The sequence below is a fragment of the Paroedura picta genome, chromosome 11, assembly GCF_049243985.1.
Source record: "Paroedura picta isolate Pp20150507F chromosome 11, Ppicta_v3.0, whole genome shotgun sequence".
NCBI classification, from domain to species: domain Eukaryota; kingdom Metazoa; phylum Chordata; class Lepidosauria; order Squamata; family Gekkonidae; genus Paroedura; species Paroedura picta.
In genome coordinates, this window is record NC_135379.1 from 46,193,342 (window position 1) to 46,213,393 (window position 20,052).

The 20,052-nt window shown below is 45.2% G+C and overlaps 1 protein-coding gene across 1 annotated transcript in view; it reads right to left on the reverse strand.

Annotated features, from left to right (window-relative positions):
• Positions 1–20,052, reverse strand: part of ITGA9 (integrin subunit alpha 9) — a 237,380-nt gene that overhangs the window by 81,204 nt on the left and 136,124 nt on the right. The window contains exon 18 of the mRNA XM_077302684.1: positions 3,143–3,293. Coding sequence (XP_077158799.1) covers positions 3,143–3,293 — 151 coding nt within the window. The remainder of the gene's footprint in view (positions 1–3,142; positions 3,294–20,052) is intronic.

Genomic DNA, 20,052 nt, shown 5'->3' on the forward strand with positions numbered 1-20,052 from the left:
TCACAGTTTGTAGGTATGGAGTGAGTGGGGAGAAGCAAGGCGTGAGAAGGCGCTTCTGTCCAATGTTTGGGTATGGTTCTCCCTAACTTTAGATAAGTGCCATATGGATGTAGTCTCTGCGAATCGATTTGCTGGAGCACACAACCAGGGTGAGTCCTACGCATGGCAGATCTCTTGGTCCCTGGGACACCCCCAGGAAACCAGCCATGTGAAATATTCAGCATATGATGACCAACTGGGAAAAATGGAAACAGAACTGTACTAGGAGTTGGGAATTCCTGCCAAAAACACTGCAACCCAAGCGTGATGGCCTATACAATTCAGCAAAGGACACAGCGTTGACAAATCAACTGCCCAGCCTTGGATGCCTACCACACACATCATTGTCTTCCTAAAGACGACGTTTAATAGGCTGGCCTTCAACACGATGGAAAGCACATTTAGAGCCTGCAGCCATGGTGCTTCTGATGTCTGCTTACAGAGTGAAGAAAAATGAAACAGCTCAATAAATGCAGTCTTTTAAATATCAGTCAATGTGCCCTTTCTCACCCCGGCAAAGAGGCGGGGGCTTGCCAAGAAATGCCATTAGCACGGGTCATGAAATTTCAGAGTCTAAAGGAAATGAGAGCCAGCAGCAACAATAACACTTGCATGAAGTAAACGCTTCTCTAGTAATTACTGAGCACGGGGCATAATTTTTCCTTTCAACCGTAATATTAGACATTGTGTGTCTATTCACCTAATACATCTTTTCAGGAGTTTACATAAGCCATTGGAAACAAAGAGCCAGTCATTGTCCTCACTTTTGGAATAGGTGTAATAAGCGGATGAAAGCATATTACATTTAATCTGCTAAGCGCTGCTTAGTAGGCGCATGGGGGAAAAACTAACAAACCAAAGCACATGGCGAGTTACTGTATATGCAAAGGGCTATGCAAGGGAGATTAGGTACCTGGCAGCCAGGGTGGTCCCTATTCTGAGGTTTTCCTCTGCTAAGAATGCGTTTCAGGTGACAACATGGAAAAATATGACTCTACTTGGGTCGCACTCATGAAATGATCAGTTATTAAAAGTTTCTCTGCAACATTTTTTTTTAACAACAAGGAAGCATTTTACGCAAGGCCAGCGGTGACACTGCTATTTTTAATATCCAGGCAGACCATTCTGATCATACTGCTGATATGCTCACACAAACAAACAAAATACGTAATTTAGGCCATCACAAATATATTAAACGTTCTGGCATAAAAGCCTAGCACAGTATCGCACAAGAAAAGGACCTTGCTTTGATATCACACTGAGAGGTTCTGCTGGCCAGCTGGGCATAGTTAGCTCAGAGATTCTTCCCTAACAGTTGAAGAGGGGAAATTAGCTGTGCGAGATAACTAAAGATAATAGCTTGCCAGCTAGCAGTGCTTCTTTCCTTCCCAGTTATGACATTAAGGCAAGTGCCTCACTCTTTTCTGCACTGGTAACTTCCACGAGGGATCCTCTCAACCAAGAAGAACTAGCATTGCTAACGAGGCATGAGTAATTTGGTTCAGATTGTCTAAAAAGTACCCATATGTATGTTGATTCTGGGGCAAATCCGGACCAAATTAACTGTCCCCTGAAGTTAAACGACCCGAATCAGCCTTGGCCAAACTGCCAAACCACAATGTGGGCAGAATTCAGAGATTGGGCAGTTTAAAGGGAACAAAAATGTTCCCTTTCCATCTATTTCATCTATTCTGTGGTCTGGAGGTAGAGGCACCAGATTTGCAGTGTTGCTGTTCTTTAAAAGAATCCCTGAGTTTAAAAAAAGATTGGACCGGGGGATCCAAAAGGGTGCCCCCACCTGACATCCATTGTTTCCTATTACGAGACAGGAACAGAGAATCGCTTTCCCTCACCCTTGGAATAGATAGAAAGGGAAAATTTCCCATTGACTTTAATGGCCAGACGAATCCAAGACAGGGAAAGCTTCGGGGGGGGGGGGGGGGGGGGGGTTGGCACATGCCTATTGCTAACCAGTCTCAGGGCTAGCACTGCATCTAACCAGGCTCTAAAAACCTTCCAGATCACCTTACCTCTTATGAAAGAGCAATAACAATTTGCTCCATTGCTTCTGGGAAGGGTTTTTCTTTTTAATATGTGCAGTTTTTAAAGCATGAATAAGCTCAATCTACTTGTACCAGAAAGAACTCCTCTCCTCTCGTTTTCTAATGCCCTGAATCTTCCCTTAATGCTTCATGATCACAAATGCAATCAGCCTAAATCCCCGCTGCAATCATACACATTGCTGCTCTCCATACAAGGAATTGCCCAGTTCACAGGTTTGGTTGGTCTGTGGATTTACTTAGCACCTTCTGGTGTAGACAAAGTGTACAAGACTTAAATGTCTTGTTTTTATGTCCTGTATGTTTGAATGGGGGGGTTTTATTGGGGTTTTAGTTAAGGATAATTGTAACCTACCACGAGCTAGTTCTGGGAGTGGAGGGAAATAATAATAATAATAATAATAATAATAATAATAATAATAATAATAATAATAATAATAATAATAATAATAATAATATGGTGGTGGTGGTGGTGGTGATGATGATGATGATACATTTGACCACATGCTGAAGAACAGATCTCCTTTGGCCATGCAGAGGGACCTCCAAGGAGATCTGCAAGTGGCAAAATATCTCCTCTTGTAAATTTTGGTACACTCCCCGAGAGATGTGGTAAAAGGCAACAATTTGCACAAATCACCACCATGCCTGCTGCTGCCATGTTGACTGTGATCAGTTAGGATGTGGAGATCAAACTTTCTGAGCATGTAAGGGTAGGAAGAAGCTCTGAGACACTTGTCTGTATTCTCCCCATCTTCAGTTTGACTACACCGTTAACATTTTTTGAAATAAAAAAAGAAAAAGCTACAAGCACCTGGGAAAAACTTTTTAAACCTCCCTCTTCTCCCCCCCTCCCAATGTATGCAAGTATAAAAAAAGAGAAATACATAGAGCTTCCAGAAATATAGGGAAGCTTTTCTTTAAGCTTATAAACAGGAGAATTAAACTCCCTGATTGGCATCCTCAGAAAAAGAAGAGTGGCAAACGTTTCACTGAATAATCTCGGGTTAATAAAAAGACCTTTTCCCCATCTGGAGACCGACCTTTTGCCACATCTTGATGAAGAAGAGCTCCCTGGAGAAGTTGAAGGACACGTTGGTATCATAAGCGTCATCTCCAAGGTTGGAGACAGAGATGTTAAGTGAAATGTTCTTCACGGCTCCCAAAGCCAAATAGGGAGCTTTATCGTCCACACTGCAAACAGAAACAAAAACATTCGTAAAAGCTTACTACTCGTGCTAAGTTTTCCTTAATGAACAGCAAAAAGAAAAACAACTCGATAGCATATTGTTGAAATCTGAGCCAAAACTATAACTCTCCAATTACAAGGAGAAGAGAGGGAGGAAAAGATGTACCTGGCTCCCCTCCTAATTTGTCACTATGTGGCAAAGCCAAAATTATTACTTAAGAACATTTTGCAAACAAAGAAATCCTACTGTATCAACATTTACCACTTGCTGGAGTTCTCTCTCGCGGAAATGAATTCATGGAGGAAATGGGATAACTGCATGAGCCAGGGGTAGTCAAACTGCGGCCCTCCAAATGTCCATGGACTACAATTCCCATGAGCCCCTGCCAGTGTTTGCTACCCCTGCATGAGCAGTGTCCTGAGTTTTCTGGATAAAGATTGGGATACACATCTAATAAAAATAGATACTCTTGGGAACTTTACTTTCCCATCCACATGTATATTGTTGTTGTTGTTGTTGTTGTTGTTGTTGTTATACTTTGATTTATTGCCCGCCATTCCTAGTGGCTCATGGCGGGTTACATCAATTTGAATAAAACCCCGTTAAAACCCTGGACATAAAAATGTCACAGTCTGATGAACATGATATAAAAGAGAAGAACGGCAGAAAAAAAATGCAAAAACCTCTCCCTTCTCCCAATACTAACTCATAATACTAATTCTACATTGACAGAAACTTGTTGGACTGGCTGAGTTACTACAATACCACAAATATTTGCTATTTCCCATTTCCATCACAAAACCAGAATATTACATGTTGCAGATAATTGCCGTGAATAGGCAGGTTTCAAGGAAGCAATGAATGTGCACTCTGTGCTAATAAGCCAACTGCGGATAACTCAATGCATGACACGAAATATGGGTTCCTACTAGTAAATAAGCCCGCTGCAGTCTGAATGCAGCGGGCACTAGCGGGGCTCGCGAGTCTGGCGGGTCGTGCTGGGGCAGGGGCGGCTCTGGCTGGGGAGCAGGTTACAGTGGCGGCGAGGCGAACAGCCTATCGGCACCCTTCCTCATCACGGAAAGGGCCCACCCTCGGGGACCTTACCGAATTATTTAATCCGCTCCGCTAGGAGCGGGTTAAAGATGTGCTTTGTCAGAAGTCTATTCATGCTCCTGTAACTTCAAGATTGGCTACAAGAAGCCATTCTGAAAGACAGTTCAGAAACTTCAAGTCATGCAGAAGACAGCCATTGGTTTGTTTATTTATTTTTATTTATTTATATTTATATACCGCCCTCCCCCGAAGGCTCGGGGTGGTTTACAGGGAACAGGAAACAGATACATATAACATGAGGAACACATGTGACAACAGCAACATGATAACAGTAATAACATGAACTGCAAAGGAGCCTCAGCTCAACTCCCACGGGGACCCAGTGCACCAGGCAGACTAGTGGCAGTTATAATAGGAGTGGGGGGGGGGGGTGAGGGCCAATTGGAAGCAATGGTCCGGGTCAACCTCAACCAAATGCCTGGCAGGCCCTGTGGAACTGTTAAGGTTCCATCAGGGCCCTGATCTCCACTGGGAGCTCGTCCTACCAGATGGGGGCCAGATGGGGGCCAGAATGGAGAAAGATCTAATAAGGGACAAAACATGTATGTAAAGCAGAGCAAAGGTGAGCTGGAAGGATCTGGAGCAGAGTTTTTATTTATTTATTTATTTATTTATTTGTTTGTTTATTTATTTATATTTTTATACCGCCCATTTCTTTGCAGCTCTGGGCGGTTTACATTGGACATTAAATAACACAAATTACATGGAACAATGTATAGTACCAACAGAATGTAACATAAACTTTCCTAAACAGTATGTAACATAAACCACATTATAAATAACAATTAACAGTAACATTGGGGGTTGGTTCTTTCATGGGTTGATTCTTTTAGTCTGGGGGTTCAGCAGCTGCTCTACATCAGTCAGCCTCAAGTGAATGCCTGGTGGAAGAGCTCCCTCTTGCAGGCCCTGCGGAACTGTGGAAGTTTGGGCAGGGCTCTGATCTCCTTAGGAAGCTCGTTCCACCAGGTGGGGGCCAGGACCGAGAAGGCTCTGGCCCTTGTTGAGGTCCGACATGCTTCTCTGGGGCCAGGGATCCGCAGCCAGTTGGAGGTGGTGGAGCGTAAGACTCTTCTGGGCGTATAGGCAGGGAGGCGGTCTCTCAAATACACTGGGCCCAATTGTGGTAATTGGGGGATAAATTAAGCCTCCCTCAAGACTTCTCCATTCCAAATGCTCTTCCTAAAGGATTTATTACATGGGCATTCAGGTAACACCCCCCCCTCCCCAGAAGCAGCCCACCTGGAACAGCTTGAATTCTATTCCATCAATAGGAATTAATCCAGTCAAAACCTGGCAGCTTTTTTAAAAAAGGCATTTAAACAATACATTACCAATGAAATGATTCATTGATCTACCAGAAAGCGGCCTTTGTTGGAATTTTTCGCCCAGGCAACCGTAAACAACAACTACAGATCTGCATCTGCAGCTGCTTGCTCTCTTATGCAGCAAAACTGCACCAGAATTAGGGGGAAGGAAGTTTACCGTATATCAAAAATAAAGTCAAGATCTCCCCACTGAGGAAGCCAAAGTCTCATTCTTCTGAATGGAAGGAACCAGCATCGAAATCCGTAGCCTTGAGGGAGGGGGCGCTTCCATCGAAAAGCTCTGAAGCCAACACGGGACTTCACAACCTCATCACGACAGCAACAGGAGACCAAGCGTAGGCCTCCCTTTAAAGAGAGCAGTTTCCTGAGTCATTAAACCTCAGGACATCTGGAATGAATCAGGTACACTTTCAGCAAGAAACGGATTAAGAAAAAGAATCTCTTTATTGGCAAGGGAATACCCAAGCCCTGTTCGCCGCTCTGCGGCATGATGTCATTGCGTGTGGATTGCCTACGGTGATGTATGAAGGACGGGGCTGCCAGTGTGGTACCCACCATCCTTCAGCATCTGCAGAGCATTAAGCCGGCTGTGTTGCCACAGTCAGGATGTGTCAGACTACATTGTTCATGAAATAATCTGACCCCTGCTGCTTTGGAGGCACACACTCCTTGGGCCTGTGCTTTCATTTCATTAAACGACAAGCATTTGTAGTGACCGGTGTGTTTCCCATCAGTCCCGGGGCTGGATTCACATGACCTTCCTGCCCTTCACTTTGAAAAGAATGCTGTGATGGCCCTGCACATATCTGAGGAGGCCTTTGGCATGGTCAGTCTTGAGCAGGAAGTAGGCTCTGCCGCTCTCACGTTGAAAAGCGGCATGCAAAACAAACACAGGAATTAAAATGCTTGGCAGAGTTCACATCACGTTGGCCACCGAGTACCTTGGTTATTTGTTGTTGTTTCCAGCCTACACATTCCACCCCCGCCCCAAAAAGCCGAAACCTCTCAAACAAACAAAAACAACTTTACATTTTTGAAACGAAAACAACAAAAAAGACCCAGAAGGGCTTGCTCCAACGCACTGCTCTGATCGCAACTGGAAGCGGAGGGCGGGATCTTCAGCGAGAGGCCCTGGCAGAATGGCAACCGTGACAAAGTTGTCAGATTTTAAATCTGTTCATCTAGGGAGATTCCTTAACATGAATGCCAGTTCCCACCAAACTAAGAAGGGCATTCGAGACTCATTAGTTGAACCTCTCCAGATGAGCCAGGCGGGAAGATCAAATTCCAAAATGACCCAGGAGGAGAGAGCTTCCTTGTCCCCTCCACCAATAAGACTGGATACCCCATGCCTTTCGCAGCTGGACTAGTCACAGTTCTCTTAGAGCTGTTCTTGCAGAACAGTTCTGTCAGAACAGCTCTCAGCCTCACCCACCTCACAGGGTGTCTGTCTGTTGTGGGGAGAGGAAAGGGAAGGCAAATGTAAGCTGCTTTGAGACTCATTTGGGTAGAGAACAGTGGGATATAAGAACCAGCTCTTCTTCGTCTTCGTCGTCGTCGTCGTCGTCTTCTTCACCTGGTTTTTGCTTAGGCCGATGGGATGTTGCCAGTGGAAAATTTCCCAGTGCATTCACTGTGCTGCATCCTTCACAACTGTCACGAGGTTTGAACTTCCTTGCTAAGTGAACGCTGTAACTGTCCAGAGAAGCAGATTTATCGCTATACGACTATTGTTGTAACAAGTTCCGAAAATGAACTCCAACACAATATGCTGAGTGCCTCTTTTACGGCATAAAAAACAGAACTGAATTGTCTCCCTCGATTATCTGCCAATGAGGAAAGCATAATGCATCAGGTGATGGCTGCTGTGATACTAATTAAAAAACATTTATGTGCAGCCACACATTGCAAAGGGTTTTCCTGCCCCTCTGGTTCTGTTTTTGACTAGCAGACTTCTTGCCCAAAGCCTTGAAACAAATGCAAAAAGCAGCAGCAACAACAACAAGGATTATATCAACTAACTCCCAAACATTTGCGCTGCATGATTTCCTTGGCGGGGAGGGGTGGGGAGTGGCCTCTGGTTCATGATGTTTTATAGAGGATCGTAAATGAATGACTTTCTTAGTGTCGGCAGATGTCACAAAAAGATGCATATTAAATAGATTGAGGTGTGACACAGCTGCATTGCTGGTACCAAACAGGACCACAAAATACATCCCAGTGCACTCTGTGACACTGCATTTCACCCACGTCCCATATCATACCATAGCAAGATGTCAAATACAAACATTGACAGATTCGATACTTTGACATTTTGAGGGGAAATCTGCAGCCACAGAAGCCATCTTTATAGTAGTAGCAATATTACAATGTGCAAAGCAGTTTAGAGGCTGCCTTTGAAAACCACCAGGAACCTTCAGCTGGACCATGACCTGGGTGGCTGTCAAGGTGACACCGATCATGTCACCCCTGTGCTGAAAGATCTGCCCAGGCTGCCTGTCAAAGTGTCTTACTAGAAAGGCCCTGCATGGCTTGGGGCCAGGGAAGCTGATGCACCACTTCCTCCTGTAGTGTCCAGCCAACCAGTTAAGATCCTCCTCAGAGGTCCTGCTCTCTGCCTTTATTTGTCGTCTGGAGTGTGTAGTGTAGCCCAGGTGATGTGAAGATTATCTGGCAGACAGGCAGGCAAGGGATATTCAGAGATAGTTTTGCCATTTCCTTCATCTGTGTCATGACCTCTAGTATTCCTTGCAGGAACTCCATCTAAATCGTTATAGGTCTCCCATGCAAATACTAGCAAGGGTTAGGCCTGGTTAGCTTCCAAGATCTGATGGGATCAGGCTGGTCTGGGCTATTCAGGTCAGGTCTCCTGCTCTCTGTTGCTCACTTGTATAAGTGAAATGGGGGACAACCAAAGGTAGGGCAATTTCAGTGGTGGCACCTGTGTCAACACCCAGCGACTTGAGGCTCATCTACCACACACCATGCTCTCTTTTAGGTGTCAAGTCACAACAATTTTTAATTCGTTTTTAATAATGTGGTCTTTTTTAATGCTCTAGGTGGATTTCCATTTTTTAGTTTTTATGCACTTCTATTATGCTTTCCTTTGTGAGATGCCTCAAGCCAGTCTCTGGAAAAGTGTTATATGTCTTTTCTAAGTAAATAGTATGTTTCACATGAAGAAGAACTGGTTTTTTACACCTGTCACAAACCGTGGCTGAAACGCTCGACCATAAGCAACCCCCTCGAACGGAGCTGCTCCAAACACAGGCAGTACTAAGAAGCTGGTCTTTATTGCAAGGATCTATAAGGTGATGTGATACACAGCAAAGGTGGGTGCAAGGGATGCATTTACTGAGACGGAGATGAGTGACGGAGGGGGTAGTTCAAGCAGGAAGGAGGTTTCACATAGGAAGAGACTATTGAGCTAGAAGGGCGCAAATAGCCGGAGACATCTGGTCTACCCTTACAGTTGTTCTCGGCAGTAAATTTCCAGCACCCAAGGACACGTGGGGTGATAAGGGAAAGTTCTCAGAGTTCTCGCAGCAGGGGAGGGAGAGCTTCCCTGAGCCATAAGGTTTGGCCAAAAGGCCAGGGAAGGTTCAAAGAGGAGAGAGAAAAAGGGGGAGAGCTCACCATGCTTCTAACTCAATTCTCCTGGCTCCGGTGGGAGGACAGATATGACAATGCCCCACTTTTCACTACCAGAAGGAGTCTCAAAGTGGCTTACAATCAATCGCCTTCCCTTCCTCTCCCCATAGCAGACACCCTGTGAGACAGGTGAGGCTGAGAGCTGTTCTGACAGAACTGTTCTGCAAGAACAGCTCTAAGAGAACTGGGTGACGAGCCCAAGGTCACCCAGCTGGCTGCATGTGGAGGAGTAAGAGCGGGGAATCAAACCCGGTTCTCCAGATTAAAGGCCACCACCCTTAACCACAACACCATCATACGAATCACATGGGATACCTTCCAACAACCTTGTCAGGTCAGTCAGTATTATTATTGCCATATTGCAACCTCAAACCATGTAGCATGCCATAGACCAGTGGTCCGCAACCTTTTTATCACCGGGGACTGGTCAACACTTGACAATTTTACTGAGGCCCGGGGGGGGGGGGGTAGTCTTTTGCCAAGGGACGTTGCCGCAGCCTGAGCCCCTGCTCCACTTGCTTTCCTGCTAGCGCCCCTGACTTCCCGCCGCCTGCTGGGGGGCGTTGCCAGCAGCAGCTGCACAGTGGCACGCCGAGGGTGAACCCCAGCCATGGCGGTTGCTGAAGAGCACCAAAGGTGAGCCAGCGGCAGAGTGGCAGGGCAGCCCCTGAGGCAGCAGTCAGGGAGGAGGATGAGGAGGAGCCGCGGCCCGGTACCGACTGATCTACGGACCGGTCCCAGTCCCCGGACCGGGGGTTGGGGACTGCTTCCATAAACTACCTAATGAGTTCTTCAAAGAGCTGACACAAGGGACATCCTGATTTGCATCTCAACTTCTCAGCATTCAATAGCTCCCTCCAGAAATGCATGTTCACAAAATGCAAGTTAATACAATGGATCCCACTGAAATATGACTATTGGGTTTTGCAAAGGAACAAACCACAGCATCCCTTCCGATGTCCACGTGAAATAAGGAAAGAGTAGCAGACAGCAAGTTGTATACCAGTCAAATATAAATCACAATCTTGGAATATACACTCAAAGTTTATAGTTGGTTGCCATAAAGAATTTGCTGCACAGTAGCAAAGGGATTTATGTCAAGAATAAACTATACCCAAGTCAGACATTTTTAGCCAAGAAATGCTTGAGTACAGGAGAAAAGTTCTCCAACAACAGCCGTTGTTTTTATTCCCCCACCCCCCTCTATTTCAACTTGCTAGGTGACTTGCTGTAAAGCATTCCCCTTTCAGATGTCACTGAAGATGTCCATATGCAAGGATACTAAACCTAAGCCGATGCAGATGCTTAGAGAGAGCTATGTCAGATGTATATGACCCCAAACCAAACACAACCCTGCGTTCACAGTGTTCTGGCTTTTGTCACACTTGTTCAGCTTGTGCAGCGTCAGCTGAGCCTGGGTTCTTCGATCCTCGATGAAGGGTTTAAACATCTACTTGGTTTGCTTAAAGTCGGAGGGGAAGCATCTTGTAGCACACTAGCCAGGGTTTGCTTTACCCCGGTGTGGTTGCCGTCTGTTCCAGGATCCATCGAGAAGCTCAGTGCCGTGATACTCACCTTACTGCTCACTCGTCTTAACAGCTAGTAAATTTCTCCTAGTATTTGGAGATGAGTTTGGAAGTCCCTAGCCTAGGCAGAGGAGGCAGTCTGGTATGGAAGACACATGGTAAATGTCAGGGTGTACATATGCAAAGCGATATCAGTTTCCCGATCAACCAGAGCTGCTAAGGTTCTTGTGTCTCGTTAAAGAGTTAACAATGTTTTGCTGGTATTAGTTTTCACAAGCCAAAGATACATAAAGCAGTACATTCCACTGGCAGACAGATTTATACTCAAAGCTACAAACAGCAGAACTGAGGGGGAAAGAGAGAGAGAGAGAACTGAAGGTCCAGTTCTTCAGAGCAGGGTGTGTAATCATAGAATCATAGAATCATAGAGTTGGAAGGGACCTCATGGGTCATCTAGTCCAACCCCCTGCACTGTGCAGGACACTCACATCGCAATCGCTCATCTACTGTAACCTGCCACCCCCTTGAGCCTTCACAGAATCAGCCTCTCTGTCAGATGGCTATCTAGCCTCTGTTTAAAAATTTCCAAAGATGGAGAACCCACCACCTCCCGAGGAAGCCTGTTCCACTGAGAAACCGCTCTAACTGTCAGGAACTTCTTCCGGGTGTTTAGATGGAATTTCTTTTGAGTTAATTTCATCCCATTTGTTCTGGTCCGTCCCTCTGGGGCAAGAGAGAACAACTCTGCTCCATTGTCTATATGGCACCCTGTTAAATATTTGAAGATGGTTATCAGATCCCCTCTCATTACATTGCAGAACACAGATGAAAACAGGATCTAGTCAAGTGATCCACTCTTGGTGGGCGTGGACCAAGCCCAGCTACTGGTGAACTGGCAAAGTAGGATGAATCCAAATGACATACATAAGGAGAAACAATGACTTCTTGTGGCAAGCTAACCATCGTGGTCCATGTCTGATAGTATAAAATCGGCAAAATCGGTTCTTCTTACTCAGCTGTCCCATTGAAACTCTTCTACTGAAGCCACTCAATCTTCGAGTTGCTTACTGAACATCCAGGGAAATGTCAATGTTCCAACCAGTAGTCATCTGTAGTGTCCTATTTGTGTCCATTTATAGCAGAGGAACACTGCAGGCATATGTCACGTTGGAGAATGTGCAGGTGAATTGGTCTTGGATGATAATACTGATGATGCTAGGCCCTGTGCCAATGTCACATGAGTGGGGAGGGGAACAGACTTCATTGCAAGTGTGAGTCCCTTGGTTTCTACTTCCATTGTTGCTGGTGAGCAGTTGCCCCAAGTTGTGAGGCTGTTGATAAGTAAGAACCAACCTACCTCCCGCTCCCAAGGAATGCAAGAGAAGGATCATCTTCCACCAGAAGCTGCAGAACCTGAGCTTTCAGTGGTGTGCTAAAGTAGTTGGGTTCTCTTGTTTCCCCTTCTAGGGTAAGTCCTGTAAATGACTCCTTCATACCTGTTATAGCCTTGGGTACCTGACTTGTTACTTCTCTAGCTGGGTACCTTAGTTTTCAGAACATTTGTTGTAAATTGTACAGGCACTTGAAATTATGACCACTATAGGACTTTTCAATGAACAAAGCATTTTACCTAGGCTAGTTACAACCACAGCACCATAAATCAATCATGGCCAGTAAAATATCTATGTCAGAGGCTATTCCTATAGAACCTTTACGGAAATATATACAGTTACCATGAGTAACACACTACTTTCTGGAATTGCAAAAAGGCATTCTAAAGGCATTCTAGCTGCCATTCCAAGTGTTCTAAAGTCCCAAAAGAGGCAACTGGAACAGCATGACTCCATGAATGGTAGGAAGACAGAGAGAGGGCACACCAAGTGGAGGGGATTCAGGATACTCCAGCCAATATTTACAGAGTCAAGACTGGGAGAACCAGGTTCAGTTCCCTACTCCGTCATGGAAGCATGCTAGCTGACCTCCAGCCATTCACATATTCTCTGCTTATGTCAGGATAAAATCAACAAGAGGGGAACAACATAAACCAGCCTTTCTCAACTGTTTTACCACTGAGAAATCCCTAAAACATTCTTCAAGTTTCAAGAAACCCCAGAATTTTTATTTATATAAATTATATATCCTTATCCATGGTTCCTCTATATATTTGTGAAACAGCCTGGGAGGTGGAACATGTCCAACTGTCCAAATTGGAATAGGGCCAATCAAGGCCCTGCCCCTGCAGCTCCTGCCTTTTGTCCCTGGACTCTAGCCTCTTTGCTCTCAGATGAACCTCAGTGCCTGGAGCTGGCGGCAGATAAGGGGAGAGGGCCCTGGGCAAAGGGTCGTGCTAGAGGGCCTGCTAATCAGGGCCTCTTGGCCTGCTGAGCAGGGCCTGCTAGGCTGGGCTTCCTAACAAAGGCCTCTTGGCCTGCTACACTGGGCCTCTTGGTCTGCTAAGCAGGGCCTGCTCACAAGGGCCACCTGGCCTGCTGACTACCTGCTAAGGAGCTCTGTCCCGGGCCTGCTAATGAGCTGGCCTGCCCCCGCCCACCCCACTTGATCCAGCCGAGGGCCAAGGGAGGGGACCCTTTCAAGGCCCATTCTTAGGAACGGGCTTTGAAGCTAGCATTTATATAAATTAAATAACTCCTACCCATTTGGAAAACCCTTTCAGGGCCATCAAGAAACCCGGGGGTTTCATGAAACCCTGATTCAGAAAGCCAGATGTAAACTATTCTGGGTCCCCATTGGGGAGAAAAGTGGGAGACAGCATGGTATAGTGGTTAAGAGTGGTTAATCAGGAGAACTGGGTTTGATTCCCCGCTCATTTGAGAGGATGCCTGCTGGGTGCCATTGGCCAGTCCCAGTTCTCTCACAATTCTCTCAGCCCCACCTACCTCACAAGGGGCCTGATGGGGGGAGCGGAAAGGAAGGCAATTATAAACAAAGCAATTGGGACAGAGAAAATCAGAGTACCTACTCTTCTTTTTCTAAAGGAAATACATCAGAATAATTTTTAGAAATACCAAGCAGGAGGGGAAGAAAATGCTGGAGAAGACACTGGAGGCAAGAAAGATTGTGATACTTTCAAGAATGGGCACAGCCAAGAATTGCACTACTAAGCATGGCGGTAATCCCATTCACCACTGAAGTCTGAATGAATATACAGATACTGAGAAAGTCCCTAAAATCCCTACATTTTGTAACGTTTGCACTTTAATCCCATAATGCTCGTTACAGCTATGGGTGCTTAGAACATTCCCATCCTTGTGCCCTCAGCAAGCACAGGGATCATCCTTGCCCTGCAAACCCAGCTAAACTAGATTGATATACGATGCCCCAAATGGAACTGGCCAGATGGCAACGAAGGAAACGCTTGCTCAGTCCAATGCACACGTTCAGCAGTGCAAGGCATTCACTCAATCCCTGGGATGATGCTCCCCCTGCAACTCACATTACCCTCCTGATTAATTGCTGTGATTTCCCCAGGAAACAAATAGTTTTCTACACGGCTCGCAAATGCAGTTTCCACCTCATTAGCAACAGGTTACCGCTAGATCCGAGCTGCACTACACTCCTCCCCCCGACTGTTTCCTTTGAAGTCCTGAAATCAATGATGTTATGTTCCGTATAAAGTTTATTAACTGCACTGCATTCACAGTCCTTCTGGCTGTGTTGTTCTTTCAAGTGGCAATTAAAAAAACAGGATACTTTCCCCCTCTCTTGTCAACTGTTTCCCTATCTCATATGACTCTCAGCTTGATCTCAGTGCTCAGGTACCCATGATGAGGCTGCTTAAATCACAATCTGATGCCCAACGTACGGCATAGGAGCCTTTGGCCCTGTTTGCCAACATTCTGGAACAGCTGAGCTACATCCGAAGCACCGAGCGCAGAGTGAAACTGGAAGAACCAGGCTTTTCTGCCTCCCACTTCCTGCTGTGGTTGAGGGTCAAGGCTGATGCAACAGTACCTTTGGATCCAAAGCTCCATTCAGCACTGAGACTGGTATCTCCATTAATATGGTTGTAAAAAGGTAAAGGTATCCCCTGTGCAAGCACTGAGTCATGTCTGACCCTTGGGGTGACGCCCTCAAGCGTTTTCATGGCAGACTCAATACAGGGTGGCCTTGCCAGTGCCTTCCCCAGTCATTACAGTTTGGTTGTAGGCAGGCGTTAATCTGTAGACCCATCCATTTTTCCAGGGTGTAAGTTTTCACGGGTCAAGCTCACTTCGGAATGTATCTGGTAAAGTCAGCTTGGACTCTCAAAAGCTTATGCAGTCAGAAATTCTGTGAATAGTTGAGGTCCTACCAGAATGGTATCTCAACAAGCAGTCCTCCCACCAAAACTGGCCTATGACGCAGTAGACTTCGCCATGTGAGTCAAAGCCTAAATGTCATGAATTCAATCACCACCACCCATGGTCCCTGCGCACGCAAACATTGAAACGGCCAAACACTGCCCAACAACACCCAATTTTGTCCTTCATCCCAGCTGCAATAAAAGGATGGAAGGAAATGTGTTCAAATTTGGAGGCCTTTCAGGAAGCCTCCCAGAACTGTTGTCCTGGTGCAGGAGAATGTGGTGTTCCCTCAAAGAGGAAGAAAATCAGCAGAAAGTGTCCAAAATACCACTAAGGGTGGGAACTGCCCTGCTAAAATAGTTGGGTTTGAATAATAAATTATCATCAGTGCAGAGAATATTTGAAATGTTTACTGGGTTATAGAAGAGAGCATGAAAGGAAAATTTCATTTGCAACTTCTACATGGAAAGGAAACAGGAAATGGGATGTGACCTGAATAATTAAGCTTCAAATTGAAGGTTATTATTTTCCTCACCCCCACTACTTTTTTATGCCAGCAAGAGACCAAAATTCCAGTGTACCAAGTATGACATAAAGCATGAACTCCTGGTTTTTGTCCAGAGAACATTTAACTGCATGGCCCAAGCTGAATTACCCTTCTGAAAGAATATTTCATCTAATGACAAAAGATTGTTGGATTTGGACAATTTGGTTGACATTTTTACTGTGCCATAAAGTTCATCAGCTGGCCTTGGGGTAATATTCAGCCAAGCCAACTTCTGTTTAGGAACTGAAAAAGACAGGATTAACACCATGAATAACTACCCTGAAATCCTTAAAGGAAAGGTTTGTGTGTTTATTTCTTCGATTTAGGCTTGGTTCCCCGACAGTTAACATTGATTGAAACTTAATGCACAGAGGCACCAGAAGAAGTTAGTAATATATGGATATGTCTCTCTGGTAGTCCCATCTTGTCCTTGGCAATTGATGAAAGAGTCCACGTTCTAGGTTCTTTCCTCTAGAAGGAGAAGTGAAGAAGGAAATACAGAAGGACTTGGAAACATGCAGATTGTGAGGAAAGCAGCACTTCCAGGGATGTTTTTGAATATGTAGTCAAGGGACAGATACCAAAGAAAAAATAGAAGTAAATGAACTAGAAGTCTTTTTGTTTCCATGGAGTTTGCCACTTTTCCTCCCTAAACTCTAGGATATTGTTGGGAAACCTGCAGGATGTCCCAGCGACTTCAGTGTGTCTTGATCCTCTCCCCCCCCCCCTTCTTGAATTGCAATGTGGAAGACCAACTTTATTCATATTGACATTTTACATGATCAAGCACCTATGAAGTATTGCTGGTTGGACCCCAGATTCCATTCTTGTTTCTTTACCTAGCCTGGTGCACGAGCACACAGCCAGTTAAGGAGAATCCCTGTGCACAGAACATACTGGAAAGTGTCAATTAACGGTTCAGAATATCACGGTTATGCTTATTTATGCTACACCTTATGCTTTGCCCATGCGGCCTAACTTCAGGCCACACATAGACATGGACCTTGCTAGTATTTCTCCGGGCAAAAGAAGGGTAACTTTTGATGATTCTCTACTATCACCACCGGAGATCTGATTTCCCCCCACAAAGCTACCCTGTGGCTCTGAACCAGCATTCCAGGGTGATTTGGGCTGCTACGGGAAGGGGAATCAACAAGAATCACCCCTCCTCATGCCACATATGAAAATTCTAGTCTGGATTCAAGTCATAGTTGAGTAGAACTAAGAGCATTAGTTGTGATGATGACTGAAAATAAGCTGTTCTATCTATATACATCCCATTGAGAGCAATGCAAATATCTGTATGTAGGTGATTGTTTCATTGTATTCTGCACTCCCACAGCCAGCTGGGTGACCTTGGGCTCACCACGGCACTGATAAAACTGTTCTGACCAAGCAGTGATATCAGGGCTCTCTCAGCCTCACCCACCTCACAGGGTGTCTGTTGTGGGGAGAGGAAAGGGAAGGCAAATGTAAGCCGCTTTGAGCCTCCTTCGGGTAGAGAAAACGGCATATAAGAACCAACTCTTATTATTTTTATTATTATTACCAAGGATGAGTATAAACAAATAACCAATAATTGTAGGGAAAGTGTTAGAAAAGCTAAAGCTCAAATATGAGCTTAGGCTAGCCAGAAGTGCTAAACATAGCAAAAAAAGGTTTCTTTAGTTGTATTTCAAGTAAGAAAAAGAGCAGGGACATGGTAGAACCACTGCAAAGACACGAAAATAAAAGGACAAGGACAAGGACAAGGACAAGAAAACAGACTAGTATCAAAGCCCATTGAAGTGCCTTTGCAATAAAACAGCTACTTTCAAAACAATGACATACCCTGGACTCAACAAGGACATAGGTTTTTTTATCTCACTATGCATGCTAACCTTGTTTAACTAGTGTAACCACATTCCTCACAATTTATTTTAATTGGGACAATATGACTGTTAGTAATATATAATGTTGAATTTAACCCTCTGGTCTCAGGACAAAATAGTTGCCAGCTCAGCTTCTACCTGCAGGAATGTTTCACACTTGGAGGGAGATGGATGGGGCAAGCAATAAATCGTAAAGTGTAAGCCGTTAGTCACTAACATATACAGTTTTATTTCTCCTATGTTTTTGTGAACAGCAACTGAATTCGAGGGGACTGATTAGCAAAGAATTATCATATGGCTGTATTTGGATGTTGTGACACAGTTTACTAATTTAACAGGATTAACTTTTGCTTACATATTCCCATTGTCATGATGGTCAGTTCATGGTCTGAGAAAGGGTGCTTGCACTCGAAAGCTCATGCCTTGAATAAATCTTTGTTGGTCTTAAAGGTGCCACTGGACTCTGGTTTTGTTTTCCAGGAAAGAACTGAGGTAGCTCAGTTAAGTCCCCAATTCAGAATTCAGCATTTTAATACAAAATACCTCTAGGCACAGGATGAGACCCCTGGGATGAATGGGAAGTAAATGTGGGCTTGTAAATGGCAAAATCTGCAATCATTTCCATCAGACCGTAAAAGGTTTCCCATTTCGACTGGCCATTAAGCCAAATATAGGGGAAAGTGGGTGGAGGGGGAAATCTGACAAGTAACTTCCATTCACTTTAATGTCAAGTGCAAAGAAAGTTTAGGTAGCAGAATGACACAAAGAATAAAAACCGCCTTTGAAGTCTAGTTATTTATGACTAGTTATTTAGGAAAAGGTCTCTTCCAGCCAAGGATCAGTCCATCCACAGTTCTGTCTCTTTATGAACTGAGATACGGGCTATTTGCAAGTACCATTCCAGTCTCTCCCCCGCACAGAATGCAGGGGCCAGATGATAAGGCCAGGCATTCTGCTTTTCCTATTAACACTCCCTATTGAGCTGCTCTGGGCCCTGTGGCAACACTTAAGAGTGCAGGGACATTCATGCGGTCCATTGGGCAGGAGTCTTTCTCCAGCTGTGCAGCCTAAAGTCATCTGCTGGTTCAGCTCCAGGGGTGACACCTGCCCCCTTTTAATAACCAAGAGGGTCTCTTTTTTTGGCCCGTATTCTTTTTCACATACTAAGCACGATGCAGGAGTTTCTTTTCTTGGTGCTTCAGGATCCGTTAGTATCACGAAGTAGGACATGGTTGTACTTTCCCAGATGACTGACTGCCAGCTGCATGCAGCTAGATGCTCTGCTAACCTGACAGGGCACGAAAGGGATGGTTCCTGGCTAGAGCAGCTGCAAACTATTGCAAGAACCAGGGGCTGCGCTCAACCCATTAATACACAAACTGGACAAATAAGGCTAAAGCATTTTTTTTAATTGGTGGAAGAGGGGGGGTGCATCATTTAGCCCAGGCACAAACAAAAATTAACAGTCACAAAGTTGTCCTTGCTGTATGGGTGTATATTTAGGCAGGTCTCTGCTTTGCAACATTTACCAGCACAGCTGCCGCCAGCACAGCAGACGTTCAATCCATGTGGTTCAAAGGAAATTGCCACGGTCATGTTTAAATAGGTCCAGAGAGTGGTTTGGTGTCCAGTAATCTGGCTCAATTACTCAGAAAGCCAAGGGCAACTTTAAATCTTCTTTGATTGTCCCAAGGAACATGGCAATCCAAAAACAGAGAACATGATGTTGGACACCATGCACAGTTCCGATGATGTGCAAAATCACCAAGAGGCCTAGAGAAAAAAATAGCTTGTCCCTTTAAAAGCCAGCTTGGTGTTGTAGTTAAGAGTGGTGTCCTCTATTCTGGAAAAGTGGGTTTGATTCCCCACCCCTCCATGTGCAGCCAGCTGGGTGACCTTGGGCAATCACAGCTCTCTCAGAGCTCTCTCGGCCTTACCTACCTCACAGGTATCTGCTGTGGGGTGAGGAAGTATGGGTAGTAAAAACAGCTCTTCTTAATGTATGGAAATAGGCAACTGAAACTTTTTATGCCTGGAGCAAAGCATCATTGGGTAAATAATTTCCTAGGTAAAGGTATCCCCTGTGCAAGCACCGAGTCATGTCTGACCCTTGGGGTGATGCCCTCTAGCGTTTTCATGGCAGACTCAATACGGGGAGGTTTGCCAGAGCCTTCTCCAGTCATTACTGTTTTACCCCCCAGCAAGCTGGGTACTCATTTTACAGACCTCAGAAGGACGGAAGTCTGAGTCAACCGTGAGCTGGCTGCTGGGATTGAACTCCCAGCTTCATGGTCAGAGCTTCAGACAGCATGTTGGCTGCCTTACCACCCTGCACCCTTCTCCTCCACCCCCCCTTTTTTAGGAAAGGGGGTAGGAAGGGGATCTTATTATTGTGCCGCCATGTTGTGACATTTTAAAGA